Here is a 24,028-nt window from a genome sequence, read left to right as displayed (position 1 = left end):
CCCGCAACTCCCAGCAAGTGAGTGGCAGCATCTCTAGGAGACCTGAGTCTGGGGATCCCCTGGAAAAGAGGATGCAGGAGGCAGTAAGGAAATACAGACACCTCAGGAGGGGACTCACTCCCGGGCACGTTCTGTGGTTAGAAAACATATTTCTATTTTAAAATTATTTTCTAAGAATGTGACTTTCAGACCAAGCCAAACATTTAATCACAGCACAATGCCTACACATTTTTAAATCCTTTTCTTCTCCCATCTTACAAAAAATAAATAAATAAATAAAAAATACAGGCGCCTTTATGCAGAACGGTGTGTCCATCTGTAACCAATTCTGCTGGGAGGCCTGCCGGCCCCGTTCTGCTCGGAAGCCAAGTACTGGACTCGTCCAGGAGGCCGCCTTGCATCCTCCCTGCCCGTCAGCATGCACCCAGGAAGGTTCAGATGGCTCGGAAGAGGTCAAGCTTCGGTTTCACTGTCCCTTCTCCAGGACAAACGAAGTCACGGGCCAGAGCCGTATCAGCCTTCCCTCTCCCTTCCCAAGGGGGGGGGGCCTACAGCTCCTTCTCACTGGCCTTCTCGCTGTCGTCGCTGTGCTGGGCCTGTCGCCTCTGCTGCACCAGCTCCTTGTCCAGTTCCCGGAGCTGCTTCAGGAAGCCCCAGTTGGGGAGGACACAGCGGTTCTTGGCCACTTGCTGAATGGCGTCCACCAGGGTCATGTTCCTGTGGATCATCAGGTAGGCCAGGACCAGGGTCGCCGAGCGGCTGCGGCCCATGACGCAGTGAACCAGGATCTTATCTGAAAGGGAGTGGGGACAAGAGGCAGCAAGCTATGCTAGTCATCACGGCATTCTCCACCAGCATGCACTCTGGGGGGCGGGGAGGGGGGATGGCATGGGGGAGAGGGAGCTAGTTTCACTCAAGAATATCCTTGATGGGCAGTACAAATCAATTTATCAAATTTCAGCCCTTGGTTACACTTCTTAATATTCTGTGTGATGAAGTGGGAAGTGCACATAAAGCACGTGGGCTGCACACCGAAGTGCGATGGTTATCTTGGGAGAAGCACCAGGGAGACTGAGTTGCAAGCTGAATTAGCCACTGTTTCATAAGACACCATTTCACTTAAAAGAATGGATGACAGGAAACCCATGGTCATTTAAACTTGGGTATGTGGAGACTTTGGCTCAAAAGTGAACAAAGTCAGTCTGCCACATCAAAGAAAACAACTGATGGTCTTTATTGCCAGTGGTAAAATGCAAGCTTTTGGGCAAGTATTAAGAGTTTTGGAAAACTTGTATCTATCACTGTGAAGGTGACAGTTTCCCGATACTTGGAAGATTTTTGTTAGGATGAGTGAGGAAGTTAACAAACGTGTTTTTTGATAACGTATAGTGAAAAGTGTCAACATTTGGAGGCTCTGCATAACTGAGAAAACCAATATTTTCCAAATGACCAAATACAAGATATTACAGAATCATGCATAGGTATAAACATTCATTCAAAGTTTAAGACAGACCGGTGGGTTTTCATGTAACTGAGTATGAAGTTCATTGATACGGCTTCAGATTCCACATCACAACTAGCCTTTAACAAGCTATCATTTGCCCAGCCAGTGTGACTCAGGGGTTGAGCGTCGACCCATGAACCAAGAGGTCACGTGTGCGGTTCCCAATCCAGGCACATGCCTGGGTTGTGGGCTCGATCCCTCGTAGGGGACGTGCAGAAGGCAGCCAATCGATGCTTCTCTCTCATTGGGGTTTCTATCTCTCTATCCCTCTCCCTTCCTCTTTCTCTAAAAAAATAAACAAAAATCATATATAATTTTTAAAAAGAAGCTATCATTTGTCAAGTGTGGGCGTAGTATCGAAGAAGAATACCCACAATTACCTGAAAAGGCTTTTAGAGCATCCCTCCCGTCTCCAACTACATGGCTGCTGAGTGAGGCTGGATTTTTCTCATCCACGCCAACCAAAACAATGTGCCACAGCAGACTGAATGCAGAGGCTAATCAGATTCCAACTGGATTCCAATAAGCCTCGCATTGAAGAGATTTGCAACCATGTAAATTAATACCCCTCTTCTCCCTAAACTGTATCTGGAAAATATAATTTTTCATAAAAATACGTTATGTTAATATCCAATCGTGTGTTTCATCCTTTTAAAGTGAGTATTGAATTTTTCAGTTTTTCTTTCTGATAGGGTAAGTGCGGATAGATACAACCTGCGTAAACAAAGCTCCCTTCCGCCACTACCATGGCAGTGTCTGGGCCCCGCTGCGAAGCCTTGACGTGAAGCAGTTGCCTCTAGAGCTCACACCGTGAGCATCCACCGTGCTATTCCATCCGTAATACAGCCTTCCAGGTGCCAGTGTCATCCTCCCTGCTCTACAGCGAAGGAAACGACCTGTCAGAGGTCACTCAGAAACCTGGGGCCAGCACTAGAAATAGTTCAGAACAACATGTAATTGAGGCCCTACTGTGTGCTGGACACTGGCCATCATGCTCTTGGGACAGAGACAATGCTGAGATTAGGACCCCTGGCTGTACCCACTACTGCTAGGCCAGTGGCCACCCGCCCTGGTTGTGCGATCGCTCTGCTGCGTGGCAGCTCGAGCTGTGGGACCCCAGTGCTGTCCCTGTTCCTGAGTCTCGGGCCTGAGGCCTGGAACGATGACCAAGAAGACACTCATGGGCATCCCCGGGTTTCTGGAGCATCGGCAGGACATGACAACAGCTTGGAAAGAACACTTCTGAATGGACATGGCTCTCCTGTGTCCCTCCCATCTTCCTCAGGGGACCATGTCCAGGACAGTGGGAATGGCCAGCAGCCATGGCAACATGAGGACTCCAAGAGGATTGAACCCCAGGCGCCAGGGATTTCCCCCCACCCCCCAACCTGGTCAGAGAGGCTGGCACACCCTGCCTGACAGTAAGGACTCTGCTGATGGCCTCTCCACACACACAGAGTTGTTCCATGAAGAGCCATTCACCTTATCGCCGTCCATTTCCACAGACCCCCACAAGCTAACCCGGTGGCCTCGGGTCCCAGCCTTCATGCTGCTGAGCTACACCAGCCTGGCCTCCCCTCCTCTGCCGGAAAGGAGGGCGAGAAGCAGGGCCACTCCTTCCCGCGGACCGGGTTTGGGGAGCTGGCCCCGAGTGAGTGACGGCTGGAGTGGCATGTCTACCTCTGGCATCCTAATCCCCACACCCTGTTCCAGAGGCTGCTGGCCCCCCGCCAGCCGGCTGATAACTAAAGCGTTTCTTCCTCTCCTGGCAAAAAGGGTAATTCTTTCTGTCATGACTAAATGCTCGAAACAGACGAAAGCTGTAGTTCATTAAGCCTTTTGGGAGCCTGAAGTCTGCTGAGTGGGAGGAGGGGGAAGGGAGCCGGAGCGGGTGGGAGAAGAAGGAGAGGGGGTGGGGTGGGGGTGCAGTGGGGGTGGTGCTCAGCCCCAGCAGGAGCTCTGGAACTAAATTTGTTTTTTTGACGGCGGCATTAATGCCAACAGCCATGTGAGCTTGGTAGGTCCCCCTGGGGTCAAGGGCCTCCCCCAGACCCTCAGGGCCCTGCTCCCTCTTTGCTCTGGGGCTCTGCTAAGCACCACCCTTTGGGGCCCAGCTTAGGCTGGTGAGAAACTGCTGTCCGGGGGGAGAGAAGGCCAGGAAGGCTGCAGCTGGCCTGTTGCCACCAGGGCCCTGGCCAGAGAGAGCAGGGGGCTCTCTGGGAGTTAGACACCAGCCAGGGCCAGGCCCTGGGCGGAGGCCGCATCGTCAGGGTTGGCACTTTCTAGGTCAGCAGCTTTCAGACTCTTCTGTGTGGCTCCCGGAAACGCTATATAGAATTCACCGCTAACACGAACTTTGCCTCCCCTCTCGCCACATCTTCCCAGTATGTTGTTATGCATTTTTACCGTAGCCAATCCTCACCACCTGATGAGGCAGATAAAAGATCGTCCCCGTTTTTCAGAGGAGGCAGCTGAAGTGCAGAGAAGGGACTGGTCCAAGTCGCACAGCTAGGAAGTGGCTGAACTGTGGTTCAAACCCAGGCACCCGCCGCCAGGGTGAAGCTCTTACATGCTAAGGGGGGGGATCGGAATCACAAGTGTGCGATCAGACAGAAGTGTCACAAAGTAATACGCACTTCTCCTACGCACAATGCCTGCTGCTATTTTCTATTCTAATCTATTCTGTTTTTCAAAAAGAAATGCTGGTTGTACCCACACTATAGGTCACAATCTATGTTTGGAAAAAAATGGTGATTTCAATGAAATATTTCCCCGTAGGCCTTTCCCAAAACTTGAATTCCCAAAAGTTGAATCTTATGAAGAAAACCCAAATCCAGAATCTCTGCGGCTTCCCAATTGCATATTTTCCCTTCTGACCAGAAGGTAGGCCTCTGTCACTCAAATCAGACATACAGGCCAAGCCCCCCAACCCCGCCCCCCCTCGCCTGCACCACCCATAGCCTCCACCAGGTGTGCACTCCCTCAACCACCTCCTTCCTGGGTTTGGGGGATGCCCTTTGCCTGTCTCTCACTCAGACCTCGGAACTTGCCTCCTCAGCAGCGTGCAAAGCCAGAGTTCATACTTCTTCCCCAACCGGCCAGGCTCGGGAGGAAGTCCTCGGAAAGAGGGAGCACGCAGGTTCTGAGCTGCGCGGGGCAGGCCCGTGTGCGCTGCAGAGGGCGGGGGACTCACATCACCTGTCGGACCTGGCTGCAGCTCAGAAGCACCAGGGACCAACCTCCTGCTCAGGAGCAGCCCTCCTGGACTGGCTCACGCCCACCTTCTCCACAACGGCCCTTGAGGAGGTGTTAAAGCAGGCTGTGGACCGTTCGATAAAGAAAAGGAAAGAAGGAAAGGAGAGCGGTGATACTAAGGTCCGATCTTCAGAGCCTCCTGGTTTCTGCCCTGGGATTTTTTCCGAGGATTTCCTTAAATTGAAACCACACCAAGTCGCTCCGAGGAGGCCGCGCCAGGAGCGGTGAAGGCGGCCCCAGTGGGGTTCCCGGGCAGCCTTTTGTCAGCACTTGTTTTTCTGATGAGGAATGACAAGTCCAGTTGTTTCAGATCCCATCACCGGCTGCCATGCCTCACGTTCCCTAATATTTGGTGACTTGTTACACAGCAAAGTCACCGGGTGCTCAAAATAAGGGCGGGGATTCTCCCGTGGGGCCTGAGTGACAGGCGTTCCCACCACGGGCCTCCCATGCGCTCTGTGGCTCCTCTGGGTCCCCAGCTCCTGGGGCAGGACACGGGGCTAGATTATCCCGAAGATCTTTCCAGAGCGACTGAGATCGCCTGCGGGGTTCTCTCAGAAAGAGCGATCAGGGGAGGGTCGGGGTGGGGGTGCACGCCCTGGGTGACTCCACAGCAGTGCTTTTCCGCAAGAGTGAGCAGGCCGAGCTGAGGGGCAGCAGAGGGAAGCAGCGTACCCTGGGCAGCAACTAGCCAAGGAGGAAGAGGAAAGACAAGAGGAAAGAGAGATGCCTTGCCTTTTGGCCAGACTGTCCACCCACACCTCTTCCATCAAGAATATAATAAGAAACATGCGCGGGGCCCGGCCCTGACATGCTGTAGTCCGGGCCCAGGCACGGCCAGCGCTGGGAGTCGGTGGCAATGCCGCTGCCCAGCTGGCCAGCCTTTCATTGTGCTCCTTTGTCTACTGGGGGCACAGGTTACACACCCACAGCTGTTGGGGGTTTCTTTTGTTTGGCCTGCGCAGCCTTTTAAGAAATTTTCAATGTGTTGCCAACACTTAAAAATCGAGTGATTTTTACATTAAATCCCAGGTTGGAGACAATTCCTGAAAAGTCGGATCTACCACATTTGCGCTGGTTCTCACAAAACAAACGCTGGCTGGGACTGGGCAGCAGCTGCCCCTTGGGAAGGGGCATGAGCTCTGCACTTAGCCACAAGCACCCTGACCACACCCCGCGGCTTCCACACAGCCAGCTTCTTTCGCTCCTGCTCACTGCCTGGTCCTGAGGGGGTAGGACTTTGAGTCTTCAACTCCGGGAAGTCTTTAAATAGGTAAGCCCACAGTCCTGGCCGGTGTGTCCCAGTGGTTAGAGCATTGGCCCGTGCACCAAAGGGTCACAGTTCAATTTCCAGTCAAGGGCATATACTTGGGTTGCAGGTTCGATCCCGGCCCCGGTCGTGGTGCGTGTGGGAGGCAATCAATTGATGTTTCTCTCTCTCTCTCTCTCCCTTCTCCCTTCTCCCTTCCTCTCTCCCTTTCTTACACTGTCTCTAAAAAAAAAAAAAAAAAAATCAATGGAAAAAATACACTTGGGTGAGGATTAACAACAACAACAACAAAAAATGTAAGCGCACAAGGTGCTGAGAAGGGAGCCCAGCCTCCCACCTGGCAATGTGGCCACGTCCTGGTCCCCATCCCCAGCCCACAGTCTAGTCCCCCACCCCTGCATACTCTCTGGCTTTGGTATATACTTTTCCTCTGTGTTTTTTTTTTTTTTTAGAGAGACTATTTTTTGTTTTTGTTTTTAATGATGTTTTATTGATTTCAGAGAGCAAGGGAGAGGGAGAGATAGAAACATTAATGATGAGAGAATCATCGATGTGTTGCCTCCTACACGCCCCACACTGAGGATGAAGCCCGAAACCCAGGCATGTGCCATGACCGAGAATCGAACTGTGGCCTCCTGGTTCATAGGTTGACGCTGAACCACTGAGCCACGCCAGATGGGCATACACTTTTCCCTCTTGACCCTTTCTCTGTGAGGTGCTTTCGACCATCTGGTCTACCAGTCACTGTCCACACCAGCCCGACATCTCCACATCGAAGCTCTGTGATCTGCCCAGGCCTAGACAGGACGCGAGGGTCCCATTCTTTCCTGATTCCGCCGTGTGGGCAGACTCTACACTCGTGTGCCAGGAACCAAAAACAAGCTGTCGTGTGAGCCTATCATGCTAGTTCAAAGTTGGAATGTCCTTTTTTCTTTGGGGATTGGAAACTTTATGATGATGATGTGCATGTGCTGGTGTGGTTGTGTGTTTCACGGTGCACGACCTCTCTTTATCAAACACATCTGAGAGCCTGCTGTGCACCAGGTTCTGTGCTAAGTGCTTTATGTCGGTTACTGCTGTGCCTCATTATAATCTTTCAAGGTAAATATTTTTATCACCAGATGCAGAAACTAAGGCTCAGAGAAATCACATTGGTACTAAGCTGTGAATCTGAACCCAGCCCTGTCTTCTCCAAAGCCTGCCAGCCACCTTCCATTAAGGGGAAGGCCAAAGATATAGTCATGGCAAGTGAAACTGAAGGATTGGGTGGTGGTACTGTAGCTTTTGTGTGTGTGTGTGTGTGTGTGTGTGTGTGTGTGTGTTACATGTCAAATATGTTTTCAGTTAACTTCAAATATTCCGAGGCGAATTTTACCTCGTGGTGATGAGTCAGAGTCCAGTTGCTTTTTGATCCTGCTTGGAAACCCAGAATGTGCACAGCCCTGAAGATGGCCCATAAATAGACTCATAAAAGAGCGACTTTGAAATGAAGCATCCCCGAATACGAGCACTTCAGCTCCAATGACTTCCTTTTTCATCAGGACATTGCTTGTGAACCAACATAACGACGCATCGTTGGTGCCTGTGGCTGGCTGTGGGCCCAGGTCCACCTTGGGACGGCCGTCAAGGCCTGGCCCCGGCCCAGCCACAGGTTGCAAGTTCCCGAGGCAGGCCATTCGGTCAGGCAGTGAGCCTTGTGATCCCAACCACTTGTGCTAAGAAAGCTTTCAGCACAGTAGTCCCCCCTTAGCCGTGGAGGATGTGTTCCCAAACCCCCAGTGGCTGCCTGAAACCACAGACAGTGACGGAACCTAAGCACCTTCTTCAACTCTGCCGGAAATGTGGCAGCAGCTGTTTTATTGGCAGACGCAGCCTGTCCAGTAATTTTATCGTTTTTCAGTCCAACCTATTCCTCAATCTGTGCAACCATCCCTTACTTGTAGTAAATGGCTGGGTGTCACTCATTTCAGGGGAACCCTTGCCGAAATCGTTGTGTAGGCTCAGTGCTTTCAGGTGCAACAGCTTGCATCAGTCGGAACACATTTTCTGTTCTGTCTTCCACCAACAGATTTAACGATTTTTCTATCTTAACTAAGCTTGTCATGCGCTGTGGCCTTAATTTTTGCAATTTAAGGTGAGACAGCAAAACTAGCACGAATTTCTTTTTCCTTCTTCGCAGTTTCACGGATAGCAGATTCCTTTACAGTAAGATCTTAGCAACCTCAGCATACAATTTTCTTTTTTCCCTTTCCCATTAATTCAAGAACTTTCGCCTTTTCACTTACAGTTTCTCTTTGGTGTATCTGAATGGCCAGCATCACTACTCTTGCACGTTGGGGCCATTAAGTAACATAGGGGTACTTGACCTCAAGCACCGGGATACTGAGACAGTCGATCTGATCACTGAGATGGCTACTAAGTGGCTAATGGGCAGGGAGCATATGGATATGCTGAACAAAGGGATGATTCATATCCCTGACGAGATGGATCAGGACACTGTGGTATTTCATTACGCTGCTCAGACTGGCATGCAATTTAAAACTTATTAATAGTTTATTCCTGGAATTTTTCATTTAATATTTTCAGATTGTGGTTGACTGAAGGTAACTGCAACTAGGGAAAGTGAAACTGCAAATGAGGAGGGAACTACTGTAACTGGATACCCTACATTATGGGATGGCCCCATAAAGGGTTGTGCCACATGGGGCTGAAGTCAGAACACAGATTAGGGAGGTGAAGTCCCTCTGGCCTCTATGGAATGCCATCCTGCAGCAGTAACTGCATATTGTCTTACCCGACGCATTCCTAAAGTGTGTCCTTCTCCCCAAAATAGCCTGGTAGCCTTTCCCTGGATTAGGGCAGCTAAAACTGCATTTTGAGGGCAAGGACTAGCACGGTGATTTCAAATTAACCCTGGGAAACTCAGACATCACAGGTGCAAAGCGCAGTCTCAAATATAGTTTGCCACTTATAAAGGCTAGGTGATCGCTAGAATGCGTGTTACTGGACTTGGGGAGGGTCGGGTGGATGAGGGGGTAGGGAGGCTGTGGGCTTGGTTGGTTGGCAGGAGAATTTGAAGTCTTTCCACAGGTTTTCCACTCAAGTCAGCTGCCTGAGGGTTTTCTGGCATCAAAACCTTTGACTGTTAGTCGGGTTTGGGCACAGGCACAATTGCATCCCAGCTTTGAGGGTTCCCAGATCCCCGCTCCTCTGCAGGATGGCTGACGTGCCTTAGGGAGGAGACTTCGGCCTAAAGGCCTCCCCTCGGAGCCCTCCCGAGGCCGAGGCCAATGCTGATGCCATCAAAGCCTGAACTCCACCAGCAGGCTTACAGCCTCCAGGGGCTCAAACTTTTCCAGCTCATCCACATGGAACCCCCGCAGGGTCGGCTTTGAGAGGGGAACCCGCTTCCCGAGGGGCGGGGGCGGGGCCTCCGGCGGGGGCGGGGCCGTTGGTGGGCGGGGCTCTTACTGTGATCAGCGTGGAGCGCACCATCGATGAAGGCGGCCGCCGAGTAGAAGAAGACGCTGAGGTCGAAGGTGGGCACGTCGTCGGCCTCGACTCCGTGGTACTCAATGTCCATGCCGCGGTAGTAGTCGGGCCCCGTGTCCACGTTCCGGCGGCCGTGGGCCGCGTTCAGCACGTGCGTGAAGCCCGCCTTCTGCAGCCCATAGCGGTCCAGCGCCGTGGCCCTGGGCGCACAGGAGAGAGGCCGTGGGCTGTGGGCTCCTTGGCCTGGAACTGGGGTCACGGGGGGCGGGGGGCGGCTAGGAGGCAGCCCACTGGTCTCTGCAGGGGATTCTGGCTTCCAAAATAAGGCCTCGTCATTGAAATGAAGGACTTCCTTAGTCCAAAGCCTGCGCTCATGGACCCCTCGGGCACCTGTGCCATTTCTCGTTTCTGGCTAGGATGCTTGGAGAAGGGAAGGGGTGGGAGGGTGGGGGAGGAGGCTATTCATTTGTGCGTGCGTCCTTCCATCGCTCACCGAATACAGACACGCTTGGTGTGGACACTGGTGGTCGCAGGAGTGGGCTGTCAGCAGCCAACTCCCCCCCCGCGGGCCTCCGGATCGCCCGCTCATCGAGCAGAGCTGTGTGGGGCAGAGGGCCACCTGCGCACAGCCTGGGGCCTCTTCTCTGAGCCCTGGGCTGTTTATAGGCTTTGGAGGTTGGGGCTCGAAGGAATGGGTTAAGACAGGTCTTTTAGTGCAGGATGTGATTGGGATTGGGATTGGGCAAAATTCTTGGTATTGATGCTCACGGGATTGGTGAACACCATGCGAAGTCCTTGCTTTGATAAGGAATCATTGCCTAGTTGGGCAAAGCAGTGTTCCGAGGAGAGCTATTGGAGCAGCCTGTTGTTTGAATTGGTTTGGGGACGTTCCTGAGGCCCACAGTGAAGTCAGTTTCTGGTTTACAGCTTTGTCTTTCTAGGCACGACGTTCCAGGCACAGGGTAAAGTCATGTTGAAGTACGTGGCCTTGGAACATGGGGCATGGGACACAGGGGTTACTTCTGCTTAGAGCGCTCAGGGAGACTCTCAGGGAAAGGGGCTTTTGAGCCGCCTTACTTCAAATGGCGATCTTTGGCCGTGGAGGGGCTGAGGGAGGCAAGGGCCAGCCAGGCCAAGAAGGCAGCACAATATAAGGAATGGCAGCTGGAGATAATAAAGGCCTTTCGGGAAAAGTTTACTATTTCTTGTATTCAATCATTTATCCCCAAATAATGATTTAGATTCTATTATTGCCAGGCATTGTCCTGGGTACTGATGCTGCAGCAATGAACAGATTAGTCAAGGTCCCGTAGGAAGCTTAGATTCCACAGGGGAGAACAAATGAACAACAAAGGAATAAACAAGATCATTTCAGATAGCAGTAAGAGCAGCACAGGACAACTGGGGTCCTGCTCCAGGTAGCGTGGTCAGGGACGACCTCTGCAGGGAGGTGGCGTTCCAGCGAAGACTGAGGGATGAGAAGAAGCGAGGTAGGGGGAGAGTTGGAGGAAAAGTATTCCATCCAGGCAGAGGGAACAGCAAGTGCTAAGAACAGGAGGAAAACGGGTATGACTATGATAATGAGGGAAGTAGTGGTGCCAGAGGAATTCGGCAAGGTAGGCTGGGTCCTGGTGGGCCCTGTAGGCCGCAGGAGAAAGAGTTTGGATTTAATTTTAAGTGTGATAGAATGACACATGCCACAGAGGATTTTAAGGAAGGGGTGAGCATTGTTTACCTTTTTAAAGATCCATTTGACTGATGTGTGGAGAGGGATTGGAGAGGGGCAAAAAAATTAGAAGCGGGACCTCTGTTGGAGGCTGTCACAGTTGTACAGCCAAGAGAGGACGGTGGCTTGGACTAGGCCCCTGGTCGGCAAACTGCGGCTTGCGAGCCACATGAGGCTCTTTGGCCCCTTGAGTGTGGCTTTTCTACAAAATACCACGGCCTGGGCGGGTCTATTTTGAAGAAGTGGCATTAGAAGAAGTTTAAGTTGAAAAAATTTGGCACTCAAAAGAAATTTCAATCGTTGTACTTTTGATATTTGGCTCTGTTGACTAATGAGTTTGCCGACCACTGGACTAGGCTGTTGTCACAGGAGACTTGCTGATGGGTTGGGAATGGGGACAGGGAGGAGGGGACTGGTTTGGCCAGAGCATAGGATGTGAGAGGACTTTTGGAGAGGGAGTGTGGGATTTGATCATGGAGGTGCTTGGCTGCCGGGGTCTGTATTTGGGGGTCAGGGAGAGCTTTTGATAGTGTTTGAGAAGGGGGATCCCATCCCAGCTTTAAGAGGACATCTTTCTCAGTAGCACACAGACCAGTTCCACAGCTCAGGGAAGAGGTGACGAGGGTCTGGAACCATAAGAGTAAGAGGCCGAAAGTGGCCTTATGCTCCAGCTGAGGACTCCTCTCGAGGCCACTGGTAAAAGGACGTGGACAGAAATGGCCATAATGGAGACCAGCATGGATCAGCACCCTTGGCCGCGAGGAGCCCTGCAGGGGAAACACGTGCCGGGGCCCCTCGCTGAGGCCCCTCATCCAACGCTGGTTTCCTGGAGCGTCTTTGTTTGCCATGAGAGGAGCTATGATGGAGTTCAGTGTTTGGGAAAGAGGGAGCTACACACAGGCATTAGCTTTTAGGAACATTTGCCAATAGCCCATTAGAACTGACGAGTAGGGAGGTGGGGACTGCAACCAAGGCCCCCCCACCCCCCGCCTCAGCTGGCCTTTGTGCTGCCATCCTGATTATGGAACACATTCTGCTTTCAATTTTTCCTTACAAAGGTCTGCTTTTCATTTTTCCTCTTGTCTCAAAGTATGTATACAGCAAACATTATGCTTTTGGGATATAGATCTGCGCTCAATTAAAGGCTCCACTAATGCAGTCCATCTTGCTGAGTAGCAATCAACCTCACTTTGAGGTTGAGCTCAGTGGAAAAATTAAAATTAACTGTCCTTGACAGGAAGTTTCTATCCACGGTAAAGACTGTTCTCTCTGGGTTCAGCAGCTGCGTTTCCATATAATCAAATGGCAGTTTGGATAAATAACTCTTTGCACTTTGCTGCCTTGGGGGTCGAGGATCTGGGTACAGATGCAACAAGACTCACTGCATGACATCTCTACCTTCACCCGACAGAGCTGGCTTTGCCTGGTGTCCAAGAGGGAGAAAAGGGTTCATGGGAGGGTTAGACCTGGTGGGTGTGTTAGGCCCACGGCAGGTTTTCAGGGCTCTGTGGCTACCTGGGCTGGGAAGTGGAGGGGGTGTCCTCACACACCGCTCTGGGGATTTCCCCCTAGCTTGGTGCACTCAGAGTCCAATCAAGGGCTCAGAAGAGTACCAATGGCAGAATGGAGACCCACAAATCAACAGAGTGAGTCAGTAGACAGCGGCTGTGATGGAGGCAGATCCCCAGTTGGCCAGGATGCCTCGCTCAGCAATTATTGGGTGTGGAGGTAGGGGGTGAGAGAGAGTGCTATCTGGCATTATATTGTTTTCTGTTTTGTTTTGTTTTGTTTTGTTTTGTTTTGTTTTGTTTTGTTTTGTGTTAAGGCCACCTGCTCAGATATGTGATGTGGGAAAGAGACTAAGAAATGTGCCTCTGTAGAAGGAGAAAAGCTCAGAAGAAAAACAGACCTAGTCATTTACTTCCAGAATCTAGATGATGCCAGAGCCTTTGTTTCTGGTTGTTTAAGAAAACTCCTAGATGTAAGCAATCTGTTCACTTAAAAAATAATGTTATCTAATTACGAAAATCATACATGATTGATGCAGAATGTGGAAAACATACCCCCTCATGTGCGCGCACACACAAGATCACCTGTACTTCTAACCCCCAGAGATAAAGATTATTTGCTGTTTGATATACTATCCTCCAGTTGTTTTTCTATGCATAGATTTGTATATTTTATATAGAGACTTGCCTGGGGGTATAACACTATATACAGTTTACCCCCTTTGACATGGTGATATATTGTAAACATCTTGCTAAGTCAACTTATGAGCTTCAGTAGCTCTGTGCTGTTCCATTCTACAGGTAAATCTCAATTCTACCTCACCAAGCCCCTATTTTGGGCTTGGTCTTCCCTCTCCCTCTCCCTCTTTCTCTCCCTCTCCCTCTCTACCACTATCCTGGAAGGGATTTGGTGGGTATTATAAGAAACACACTATGAATGAACAACTTGGCTGTATTTCTTTGAGCACATCTTGATTAGACCCTTAGAAGAGATTTTTTAAAATGGCATTGCTGGGTCAATGGGTATGAGCATTTTTTTAAAAAAATATATTTTATTGATTTTTTACAGAGAGGAAGAGAGAGGGATAGAGAGTTAGAAACATCGATGAGAGAGAAACATCGATCAGCTGCCTCCTGCACACCCCCTACTGGGGATGTGCCCGCAACCAAGGTACATGCCCTTGACCGGAATCGAACCTGGGACCCTTGAGTCCGCAGGCCGACGCTCTACCCAATGAGCCAAACCGGTTTCGGCGGTATGAGCATTTTTAATACATGTAATACTCACTATTAAATTATTCTCTAGAAAGATTGCTCAAATGATTCCCATTTTTATCTTTTTTTATTGGCTAATTTCAAAAACAAAACAAAACACCACCAACAAAATGGTGCCTCGTTTTCATTCATTTATTTTGGCCGAGATTGGACATTTTCTCCACATCTGTTGGACTCAGGCAGTGCATTTGTGAAGTTGTTTTTGACCCATTTCTCTGTAGCGTCTTTCCCTCCTTGTGAACCTGGCCTAGCTCTGGATTCTGATACCAGATTAGAGGGGGCCAAGGAAGTGACTTTCTTCTTACAAAGCCCAATTGCCTCAGTCAGAGACTTCCCTTCCTCCCTCCTTCCTTAGCCTGGCCCCGCTTCCTTCCAGCTCCTCTGGAGATCCTCTGGGAAGCTTGCTTCAACCCCCCACCCTTTAAGATCACTCTACGTGGGGCAGTCTCCTTGGGCAGCACTCCTGTCATCCCATCTTTTCAGACCCCTTGGTGCTCTCCTGATTCCCAGCCTACATACCTCAGCACCTGCCTGAAAGCCCCCTTTCCCCAGGTGTTTGCTCTTGCGCAGAAGGGAGGCCGGACATGCATGAACATAGCTGTGCATGCCCTCCCACAGCTTCCTGGCAGGAGAAACCAGCTGGTCCCTTGTGGCCAGGATTCTGCTATGAGCATCGAAGAAAGTCCACTAATGATTGGACGGTTCTCTCCACCATCATGTCTGTGAGGGCCCACTGATTTCTTTCTTTTTAAAAAATATATTTTTATTGATTTCAGAGAGGGAGGGAGAGGGAGAGAGAGAGAGAGAGAGAGAGAGAGAGAGAGAGAGAGAGAGAAACATCAATGATAAGAGAGAATCATTGATTGGATGACTCCTGCATGCCCTTTACTGGGGATTGAGCCCACAACCCAGGCACATGCCCTTGACCAGAATCAACCCCGAGACCCTTCAGTCCACAGGCCAGTGCTCTATCCACTGAGCCAAACGGGCTAGGGCAGGCCCACTGATTTCTTGCACCTAATTATGGACTCCTGTGTGCTTATGGCCTGTATCCTGCAATCTAGCACCTTACTTATTCTGATGCATGCGACACTATTGTGGTCTCACATCATTTCATGGACGTGACCTTGTGGTGGCATTCTCCTTGACCACACCTGTTCCTTGCAGGTGGATTTTAATACACCAGGCCTATTTCTAGCTTTTTATCTCAGTCAGTTCACCTGCTATGAAGTGAGAGCCAATGGTTTTCTAGTTTCTTGGGTGCTCTTATTATTTGCTGATGATGAAGCTGTTCCGTTTTGAGGCCCCTCAGAGCATACAGGCCTGGCTGGTGTTCATAAGCTTAAACTGCTGCATGAACGGACACAACCGAAGCTCTGGACCCTTAGTTTCCTCTTTTTGTTAAATAGAATGAATTACACTGGCAGCACTTTCCTTAAGGGAGTTTTGTCAAGTCTAGTGATGTACTGTTCAATAGGAAAGGTTAAAGATAAATTCAAGCGGGGAGAGCAATAGAAAATGTACAGCAAAACGTGATCCGGGGTTGTCTCTGGGTAATGAGATTATGGGTAATGGAAACTTTAATTGCCTTCTTTTTTCTCTCTCTGTTTTGTAAACTTTCCGTGATGAAGATGTCATATATTCACTTGATAATGTAAATGTTTACCATGGTTTTTACTGATGTTATTTCCTTAGTTCTCGGGAGTGTTGGACTCTTGCAAAGACTTCAGGTGGCCTTGGCATTCTTAACTCTTGTTAGAAATCTCTCCCCACTCACCGTGCCTGAGGTTCAGAGTCCAGGTTTCCTAGTTCTTCCGGGTAACATTCAGGACATTAAGTGGTCAGTCTAGGCTGTGTTTTGGCTGCACCCCATAACTAGCCGTGGCCCAACCTGGATGCAAGTCAAATCTCAGCTCTACTTGGTGTCTTGAGGCTGAATTAGTTCCTTCTTTGGGGGAGAGAGGCCATGGCTGTCCTGGCATCCCAGTGAGAGGCCTTGTCTCAGGCTGAGGACTGTCTCAGCTGATGGATTTGCCTTCACTTCACTTCCTGACTTTCTCTGGGACAAACCAGCCCTGGAGACGCCTCTTTTTGAGGGAGTTGGTCTGGTTGGGAGCAGAAAAGCAAGAAGAGCAAGAGAGACACCTGGAAAGCAAGCTCAGGGGCAGCTGTAGATGTTGATAACCCTCAAAGCCACACCTTGGCAGCAATTGGAGTTTTAAGAAAAATGGGGAGCTGCTTTTGGCCCCCACCATTCAAGCAGCAGAGCAGCCTAACAGCGCCCTGGTGTTGGTGAGAGGGAAGAGATTTCTCAATTATCCTGTTTCAGCCGGGCTTTGCTATCAGAGGCTGCTCTGCCTGAGAATTAGCAATCACTTTGACAGTAGCCAGGATATTTTCCCTCCTGCTGACTATGGGGGAAAAAGAAAAAAAGGTTTTGCTAAGCAAATGAAAGATGTCAATGAGATTAAAGTGAGAATATTTAAATTACAGAAATTTAGTGCTTTCAAGCATACTCAAGCACTGCGGAAGCACCAACTTAGGGACTGCTGATTGATAAGAGGTGATGAATTATTCTTATCTCATCATTGACGCCAGTCCCTGGATCTCTGGAGGGCAACACTTGGTTAACCTAATTTGAATCTAATTTAAATGGCTTAAAAGTAATAAAACAAGTATGTGCTTGAATCTAATAAAGCCTAATTTATTTAATAGGACATTTCTTAAAGAATTTTATCTCAGAGCTGGAAGGGACCTTTGAAATCATCCCTTTATTTTACAAATAAAGAAACTGAGTCCCAGAACAGTAAGATGTTTGAACTCTGGGCCCTGAATCCTGCTTGATGGCTTTTGCTCTACTCCACGCTGACCTTACAGCTCTTACTTGTGGCAGATTCACACTCCCACCAAGCTTTAGGAAATGTGTGGGGACAGGGGAGCTGTGGCTTGAGCGAGATAGACTTCCCCACACGAACATCCAAAAGGTGACTGGTTGGCTTGAACCCATCCCCTCTACTGACTCAGCCACTTCCTCTCCTATCTGTGGCCTCTTTTTACTGGGTTGTGGTGGTGGAGCTGGTGAGCAATGGGGACTTGGAGTCACCAGGCACCCCACTTGCTGAATCCCCTTGGAATAAGCTGGGATTGAGAACATGCTTTAGAAATTCTGAAACTCACAGGCCCAAAGGGCTTTGATGTGGCAATGGCTCCTTGGGCCTTAGGTCACCTGGGTCCCTGGAAGGCCAAGACGGTGTCTGTGGAGTGAGTTGGTGCACAGACTGGAGAAGGCTCGTTAGGAGGGACCTTCCTTCCAACCTGGCCCTGGATTCATGATAGCATCTCATGGGGAAAATTTAACCAGGGGGTGTTCTTAGCAAAGAGGGACTCTTAGGGGCAAAGCATGGTAACCGTTTACCTTCCTCTCACACTGTGACTCAAATGACCAGAACTTACCTGACCTATAGTAGTTACTGGGTGTGTCAGGCATTGCACTAAATGTCATATATATGAACTCATGGAATCCACGTATTACAGGTGAAGAAATTGAAGCTCAGAAAGCTTGAGTGACTTGCTCAAGGCCACGTGGAAACCGGTATTTGACCCTGATATTGTGGCTCCAGAGCAGATGCTCAGCCATCTGCCTCTCTCCAGAAAGAAGCCCTTGAGGAGAGAGGACGGGGAAAGAGTGAGCTGCTTTGTAGGAGTAAGTCTGGTCCCCAGTGGGTTCCAGGCATCACCAGTCTAGGTTCCAGGAACAGCCGGAGGCTCTGGCTGCCCTGGGATGTCCATCCTCACTCCTGGTCCTGACCACCCTAACTTCCAGAGCCTGGCACTCAGCTTTCAAAAACCTTGGGTGCTTTAGGGAAAGGAAGAACTCAACCTAAGTGCAAATATCAAATTGAAACTGAGGCTTTGTGCATGAGGAGCCAGCTCTGAGCTTTTCCCTGGTTCGAGACCAAGGAGCACAGGCCGCCATGCCTGCCCTCAGCTGGGTTGTAACCTCCGTGCGGTTGCCTTGGCAGTGGAATCCATTGCGCTCTCACTAAGCATCTGGGAGTCTCATTAACCTTGTTAAGTGGGCATCTGGGAGGGGCCCTGGACAGAGATGGACAAGACCAGTCGTGCTGACTTTGGCTCCTCCCCACGCCGTGCACACAGGTCACACACTGACTGTGGAACTTGCCCAGCCTGTGCATGCGCGTTTGGGGCTCAGTTAGGCAGAGCTGGATTGAACTGAAAGGGCAGTGACATTTTCTTGGTGGAGGGAGGAAGCATATCTTACTGCATCAAAGCCTACTGTCTGGCACTGTGTGTCCTGCTCAGACACTCTCAGTTTCACTTCCTGCATAAAGCACCGCGGCTGGCATTCAGCCTTCCACAGGCTGGCCCTGACCTAGCTCCCCAGGTTTCCCTCTCACTAAGTAACAGTACTAATAATTTTTTCATCTGTCTAGTACTTCATAATTTATAAAATGCTTTCATAGTCCATATTACTTGGACTCTTCTCAGTAACCATTTAAAAAAAATTTTTTTTTAATCGGCTACCTCCTGCACACCCCCTACTGGGGATCAAGCCTGCAAGCCGGGCATGTGCCCTGACCGGGAATCGTACCAGTGACTTCTTGATGCATGGTGGACACTCAACCACTGTGCCACACCACCAGGCTCAGTAACCATTTTTAGAGATGAGGACACAGGCCCACAAAGGTAAAGGGACCTGCCCAGAGCCACGCCCCCTGCCGTAGACTGTGGCTGTGGTAGATGGTGTGCTATCACTTAGAATATTTGCTGCCCCTCCCTAGGGGAAGGTTACACTTTTCTGCCCTATCGATGTGAGGCTTTGGCATGGACCTGCTTTGGCCATTGAAGTGTGGACATCCGCCTGGGTCCCGAGTCCCAGAATAAAGTGGACATGCAGCACAATTAGAACCTGCCCTCCATGGATAGGACATCTGAGTGAGACACAAGCCATCATTGTGGTGGGCCACTGAGATGTTGGGGTCACCTGTTATTGCAGCCCGGCTGTCTAAGCTGACCACACCGTGGTAGAATTTGGCTTCATCCCAGGTCTTCTGAAAGTGCCCTTTCTACCATATCCATCCCCTAAATTCCAGATAAATTACCTTATTTCTCCTTACCCCTATGTCTCTTCCCATCCTGCCCCATCTGCCTGGAATTCTGGTGAAATGCTACCCAGCTTCCAAAGCCAAGCCTGATTGACCTCTTCTGTGATGCTTACTCAGATCCATCATGCAGGCACTTAGCGAGCATTTACTATGTGCCAGCTACTACTCTAGCACTTCATTTGTTTTCATTCATTTAATCTTCACCCTGTGAAAAATGTTATGGGCTGTGAATTAAACCTTAATAAAGCTGTTATTTGAGAAAAGAAAACAGCCTGGCCAGGGTTGCTAAGTGGTTAGAGCATTGGCCCATGCACTGAAGGGTCATGGGTTTAATTCCCAGTCAAGAGCTCGTATCTGGGTTGCAGGTTTGATCCCTGGCCCAGTCGGGGTGCGTGCGGGAGGCAACCAATCAATGTGTCTCTCTCATATTGATGTCTCTCTCTCTCTCTGTCTCTCCCCCCTCGCCTCCCTCCCTCCCTTGCACTCGCTCTTCTAAAAACCAATGGAAAAAGTATCATTGGGTAAAGATTAACAAACTAACAACAACAAGAAAACAGTATAGAGTCCCTACATACCTCTCACTTAGGCTCCCCTAATATTCACAACTGGGAAATGATTGGATAAATTGTGGTACAACTATACTATGGAATATTAAAATGCAAAATAGTGTATATATAATATGAATCTTTTTTCCCCTAAAAATTGTTGAGAGAAACAAAAACCCTTTATATGTGTGTATATGTTTGCTTATGTTTGCAATTGTATACATAAAGTAGTAGACATATGCAAGTAAATGTAATACTGGTTACTCCGTGGTAGAATTAAGAGAAACAAAGGGCGATTATGCAGTTTATTTTTATAACCCTCTATTTAATTTAATTTAGTACAGAAGGGCATGTAATTTTTTGTAACTTTTTTCAATTTAAAAATAGTAAGAAAAAACAGACAAGGGAGGCTATCCCTAGATTTCCCCTGACTAGACCGTTATCTCTAAGCTTTAAGCAGCATGATGTGTGTGTGTGTGTGTGTGTGTGTGTGTGTGTGTGTGTGTGTGTAAATCGCACATGCAGAGGCCCTGCACCATCTGCTCCTTTGAGAGATGGAGCATGAGCCGGAATCCTGGGGGTAGAGGGAGGATTTAAGATGGAAGCTTCTGGATTGGGCAAAACTACATTCAAATCCCAGTTCTCTGTCGCCTACAGGGCTGTGGACCTTGGGTGAGTTAATGAACTGCTCTGAGCCTCAATTTCCTTATCTTTAGAATGGGATAAGTAGATGATCTCTTTCATTGGGCTTTAGTGAAAATAAAATGAGATAGTATATGCAAGATGCTTAGCACAAAGTATTCAGTAAATCATAGGCATCATGATTGTTAGTACTAGTGGCCCAGTGCATGCATTCATGCACATTGAAAGGAAATTAATTAGAAGGTGGCCGGCGGGGCGGGACCTGGGGCGGCGCTACGGCACGAAGGGCATCTGTGAAGTGAACGGGGGTCCCTCCGGCAGGTGGGGTCCCTTGGTCTGGTCTGTGGGAATTGGGCTGAAACCGGCTCTCCGACATCCCCCGAGGCATCCCAGAATGCAAGAGGGCACTCTGCAAAGTTGCTGTGGTACAGGGTGTGGAACACAAACACAAGTGCGCAGTAAACCAGATTCGGGGATGACAGTGCTCCAGCAACAACATAACTCACGGCCGAAGGTGGAATCACGTGGCCCCGTGAGGAATCGGGCTCCCTCCTCTCTGGTTTTGGGGTGCGTCACCCGAGAACTGCCGCTGCCAAGTCACTGCAGCTCAGCAGCTCCTGCATTGAACATCTGCCCCCTGGTGGACAGTGTACATCATACTTACTGGATGGTTGGATGGTCAGTGTACATCATACTTACTGGATGGTTGGATGGTCAGTGTATATATAGCCTTTTATATATATAGATTATATACAATAGGAGCTTCCCAATTGTTTAAGGAATGGGGAATGGTGGCTATAAAAATCTAGAGAAGGGGACAGCAACCTGAACTTTGCTAGGTTTACCTTTTGCTTCTCCACACATAGGTTGATGTGCCTCTTGTGGGTGTTATACCCAGCTAAGATAAGAGACTACATTTCCCAGCCTCTCTTGCAGCTAGGGGCAGGGGAAGTCTTGGGTAGGACTTCTATTTGGAAAGACACCCTTTTGCTTTTACTTTCCCTCTACCTCCCTGCAATCTGGATCCTACAGATGATGACTGGAGCCCTATCAGCAGTCTCAGCCCATGCAGAAACCTTGAAGAGGAAAGCCTCTCCCTCAGGATGGTGCAGCAGGAGCCTGAGTCCCCAATGACCCTGGAGACCCATGCCAGTCCCAGCTTGCCTTCCTCTGTACATCGTTCATGTGAAAGCAAAATCAACCTCTATCTCACCTGGCCAGCCTGGCTCAGTAGTTGAGTATCGACCTATGAACCAGGAGGTCACGGTTTGATTCCCAGTCAGGGCACATGCCCAGGTGGCGGGCTCAGTCCTCAGTGTGGGACATACAGGAGGCAGCCGATCAATGATTCTCACTCATCATTGGTGTTTCTATCTCTCTATACCTCTCCCTTCCTCTCTGAAATCAATAAAATATATATATTTTAAAAACCTACCTCTATCTTGCTTAAGCCCCTTTCCTGAGTTTTCTGTAATATGAAGAAAAACCCAGCCCTAACTATAGTCACAGAACAACCAATCTAAAAAGCAAAATGTCATGGCCTGGAGGTGGCAAGAGGTGTGACCTGGGGAAGGGCCTGCTGCCTTCTCCTGGGCTTGGCCAGGCACTTACTCATCCCCGATGTAGAGCTTGGGCCAGACCTCGTTGACGTGGGTGTACTGGGGACTGCCCTTCCAGAAGAGGCGCTCCAGCTCGAAGGCTCCGGGGGTACAGTAGTCTTCGGCCCCCACCTCCTCCGCATTAGGCAGCAGGCTCTTGGCAGATGAGTAGGCATTCTTGAGGCTCGTCCTCGGTTCTCGGGATGTCATTTTGGAGCCAATGGATGTTCTCCTTTCTGCAGCTGGTCATGAGAGAAGGTCAGGACCGGGGTTAGCAGGGGACAGAGGTAGGGAATGGGCTTTACGGGAAGAGGTGGGAATAAGCTGATGCTGAGATTTGGCAGATATTTCCCAGGCCTGCTGTGCTTCTGCTTCCTCTTCCCAGGCCCCAAAGGTAGACAAGGCAGGCACGGTGGCAGTTAAACAACACGTCCCACATTCCAGTCTCTCCAGGGCAAGTGTGCTGGGGCCTCCACCCCAGGCTGAGGTGGGTGCAGCAGACCCAGGACAGCAATCCCTACAGGCAGCCAGCCCCTGGCCTCCTTTCTTTTAGATGTTACCCCTTCTTTGGGGCCTCCTTTTTCCTTTATCTGACCAGAATCTGCTGACTTGGGCCATTTTGAACTCAAATAGGAAGTCCCAGAAGGTCCCTGGCATTGCAGGCTGTGATGCTCGACATCAGCAGGGAGCTGGTGCCCAAGAAAAGGGCACACCTGTCAGTCCCGAGCCTGTGTCATCTGGGCAGCCAAGCACATTCTCAGGGCTTCAGGAGCCTGGGGGTGGAAGGAAACTTGGCTGTGTGAGTGTTCATCGACTTGTTAGAACAGTTGAAGTCAATGTTTGCAGCTCCTACGCTAGGACGCTGGCAGGGTGTTAACTGACCAGGGCGTCAGGAGAGATGTTCCTGGCTGGAAAGCTGGGGGTGCAGGTTGCAACATGTATTTAGAGAGCTTGTCAGGCTCTGCGAGTGGAATGCTGGAGGCGAGTTCCCATCCCCAAGGAAAGGCATTCACTGTGGATCCCTGAGCTGAGTGACTGATGCGTCTACACTCAGCCTGGGGAGGGAATCTCAAGCTCTGAGGCTGGAGGGAAGGAGGAAAGGGCAGAGTGGCTGAGAGACACGGAGGTTATTTATTAACAAACTAGAGGCCCAGTGCATGAAATTCATAGGTAATATGCAAATTAGGCCAGGACGCCGTAACGAAATTCATGCACTGGGGGGGGGGGTGTTTCCCTCAGCCCAGCCTGCCCCCCTCACAGTCCAGGAGCCCTCAGGGGATGTCCTACTGACAGCTTAGGCCCGCTCCCCAAGCAGGCCTAAGCCGCAGTCTGGCCTCCCTCTGCAGGAGGCAACTGGGCTGATCAGGGGAAGGCGCCACCCTCATCACCCCGCTGCTGCTGCCACTGCCAGCCACCGCAGCCGAGGTGTTTTCATCAACACGGACTCTAGTCCCTTCACCACGAAAAAATGACAACTTTCTTTAGGCATTTTCAAGATGTCTCTTTCATAGGATATGCCCTTCCTTCCTTCCTTCCTTCTTTCCTTCCTTCCTTCCTTCCTTCCTTCCTTTTCCTCACATGAGGATATTATTCCATTGATTTTTAGAGAGCGTGGAAGAGAGAGGGAAAGACAGAGAGAAACATCAATGTGAGAGGCACACTTCGATTGGTTGCCTCCTGCATGAGCCCTGACCTTGGCCCTGGCCAGGGAGAAGCCTGCAACTTAGATACATGTCCTTGATCAGAATCGAACCCGGCCCCTCTGTGAGTTTGTGTCTCAGCTCCAGCCCCAGCAGCCCAGTGCCGGGGCCGTGGGGCTGGGACTGGGGGCCGGCCCCACGGGGGGGTTGTTCTCTCTGGCTCCAGGGCCAGGTGCGGGCCACCCTGTCTGTTGTTCTCTCAGATTCTGGGCCCACGCCAGGCCCCTCCTCCTGAGCTGGTTGTGACCGTTACGGCCTTAATTCCTTAATTTGCATATTATATATATATATATATGTATCTAGCATTTATTTTCTGTCAGGCACTATTCCAAGTGCTTTATGATTATTAAGTCATTTAATCTTAAGTCAATTAACAGCCCTATAAGG

At 50.0% G+C, this 24,028-nt stretch overlaps 1 protein-coding gene across 1 annotated transcript; it reads right to left on the bottom strand.

Annotated features, from left to right (window-relative positions):
• Window positions 1-548: 548 nt before the first annotated feature.
• On the bottom strand, window positions 549-22,151 carry DUSP29 (dual specificity phosphatase 29). Its single transcript, XM_008145494.3, has 3 exons — window positions 21,955-22,151; window positions 9,501-9,721; window positions 549-793 (listed from the first exon to the last, which is right to left on the bottom strand). Exons 1-3 carry the CDS (start codon window positions 22,149-22,151, stop codon window positions 549-551), a joined length of 663 nt encoding a protein of 220 aa, XP_008143716.2.
• Between the last annotated feature and the right edge of the window lie 1,877 nt (window positions 22,152-24,028).

This window comes from Eptesicus fuscus, chromosome 17 (assembly GCF_027574615.1).
Source record: "Eptesicus fuscus isolate TK198812 chromosome 17, DD_ASM_mEF_20220401, whole genome shotgun sequence".
NCBI lineage: Eukaryota > Metazoa > Chordata > Mammalia > Chiroptera > Vespertilionidae > Eptesicus > Eptesicus fuscus.
Note: the sequence above shows the minus strand (reverse complement) of the source record. Positions and strands in the feature narration are given on the sequence as shown.

Excerpts from the sequence above, each read along its gene's own strand:
- DUSP29 (XM_008145494.3), bottom strand. The coding sequence starts at position 22,151 with ATGACATCCCGAGAACCGAGGACGAGCCTCAAGAATGCCTACTCATCT. Across the intron at positions 9,722-21,954 it reads AAGCTCTACATCGGGGATGA|GGCCACGGCGCTGGACCGCT; the intron begins GTAAGTGCCTGG and ends CTGTGCGCCCAG. Across the intron at positions 794-9,500 it reads TGCGCTCCACGCTGATCACA|ATAAGATCCTGGTTCACTGC; the intron begins GTAAGAGCCCCG and ends ACTCCCTTTCAG.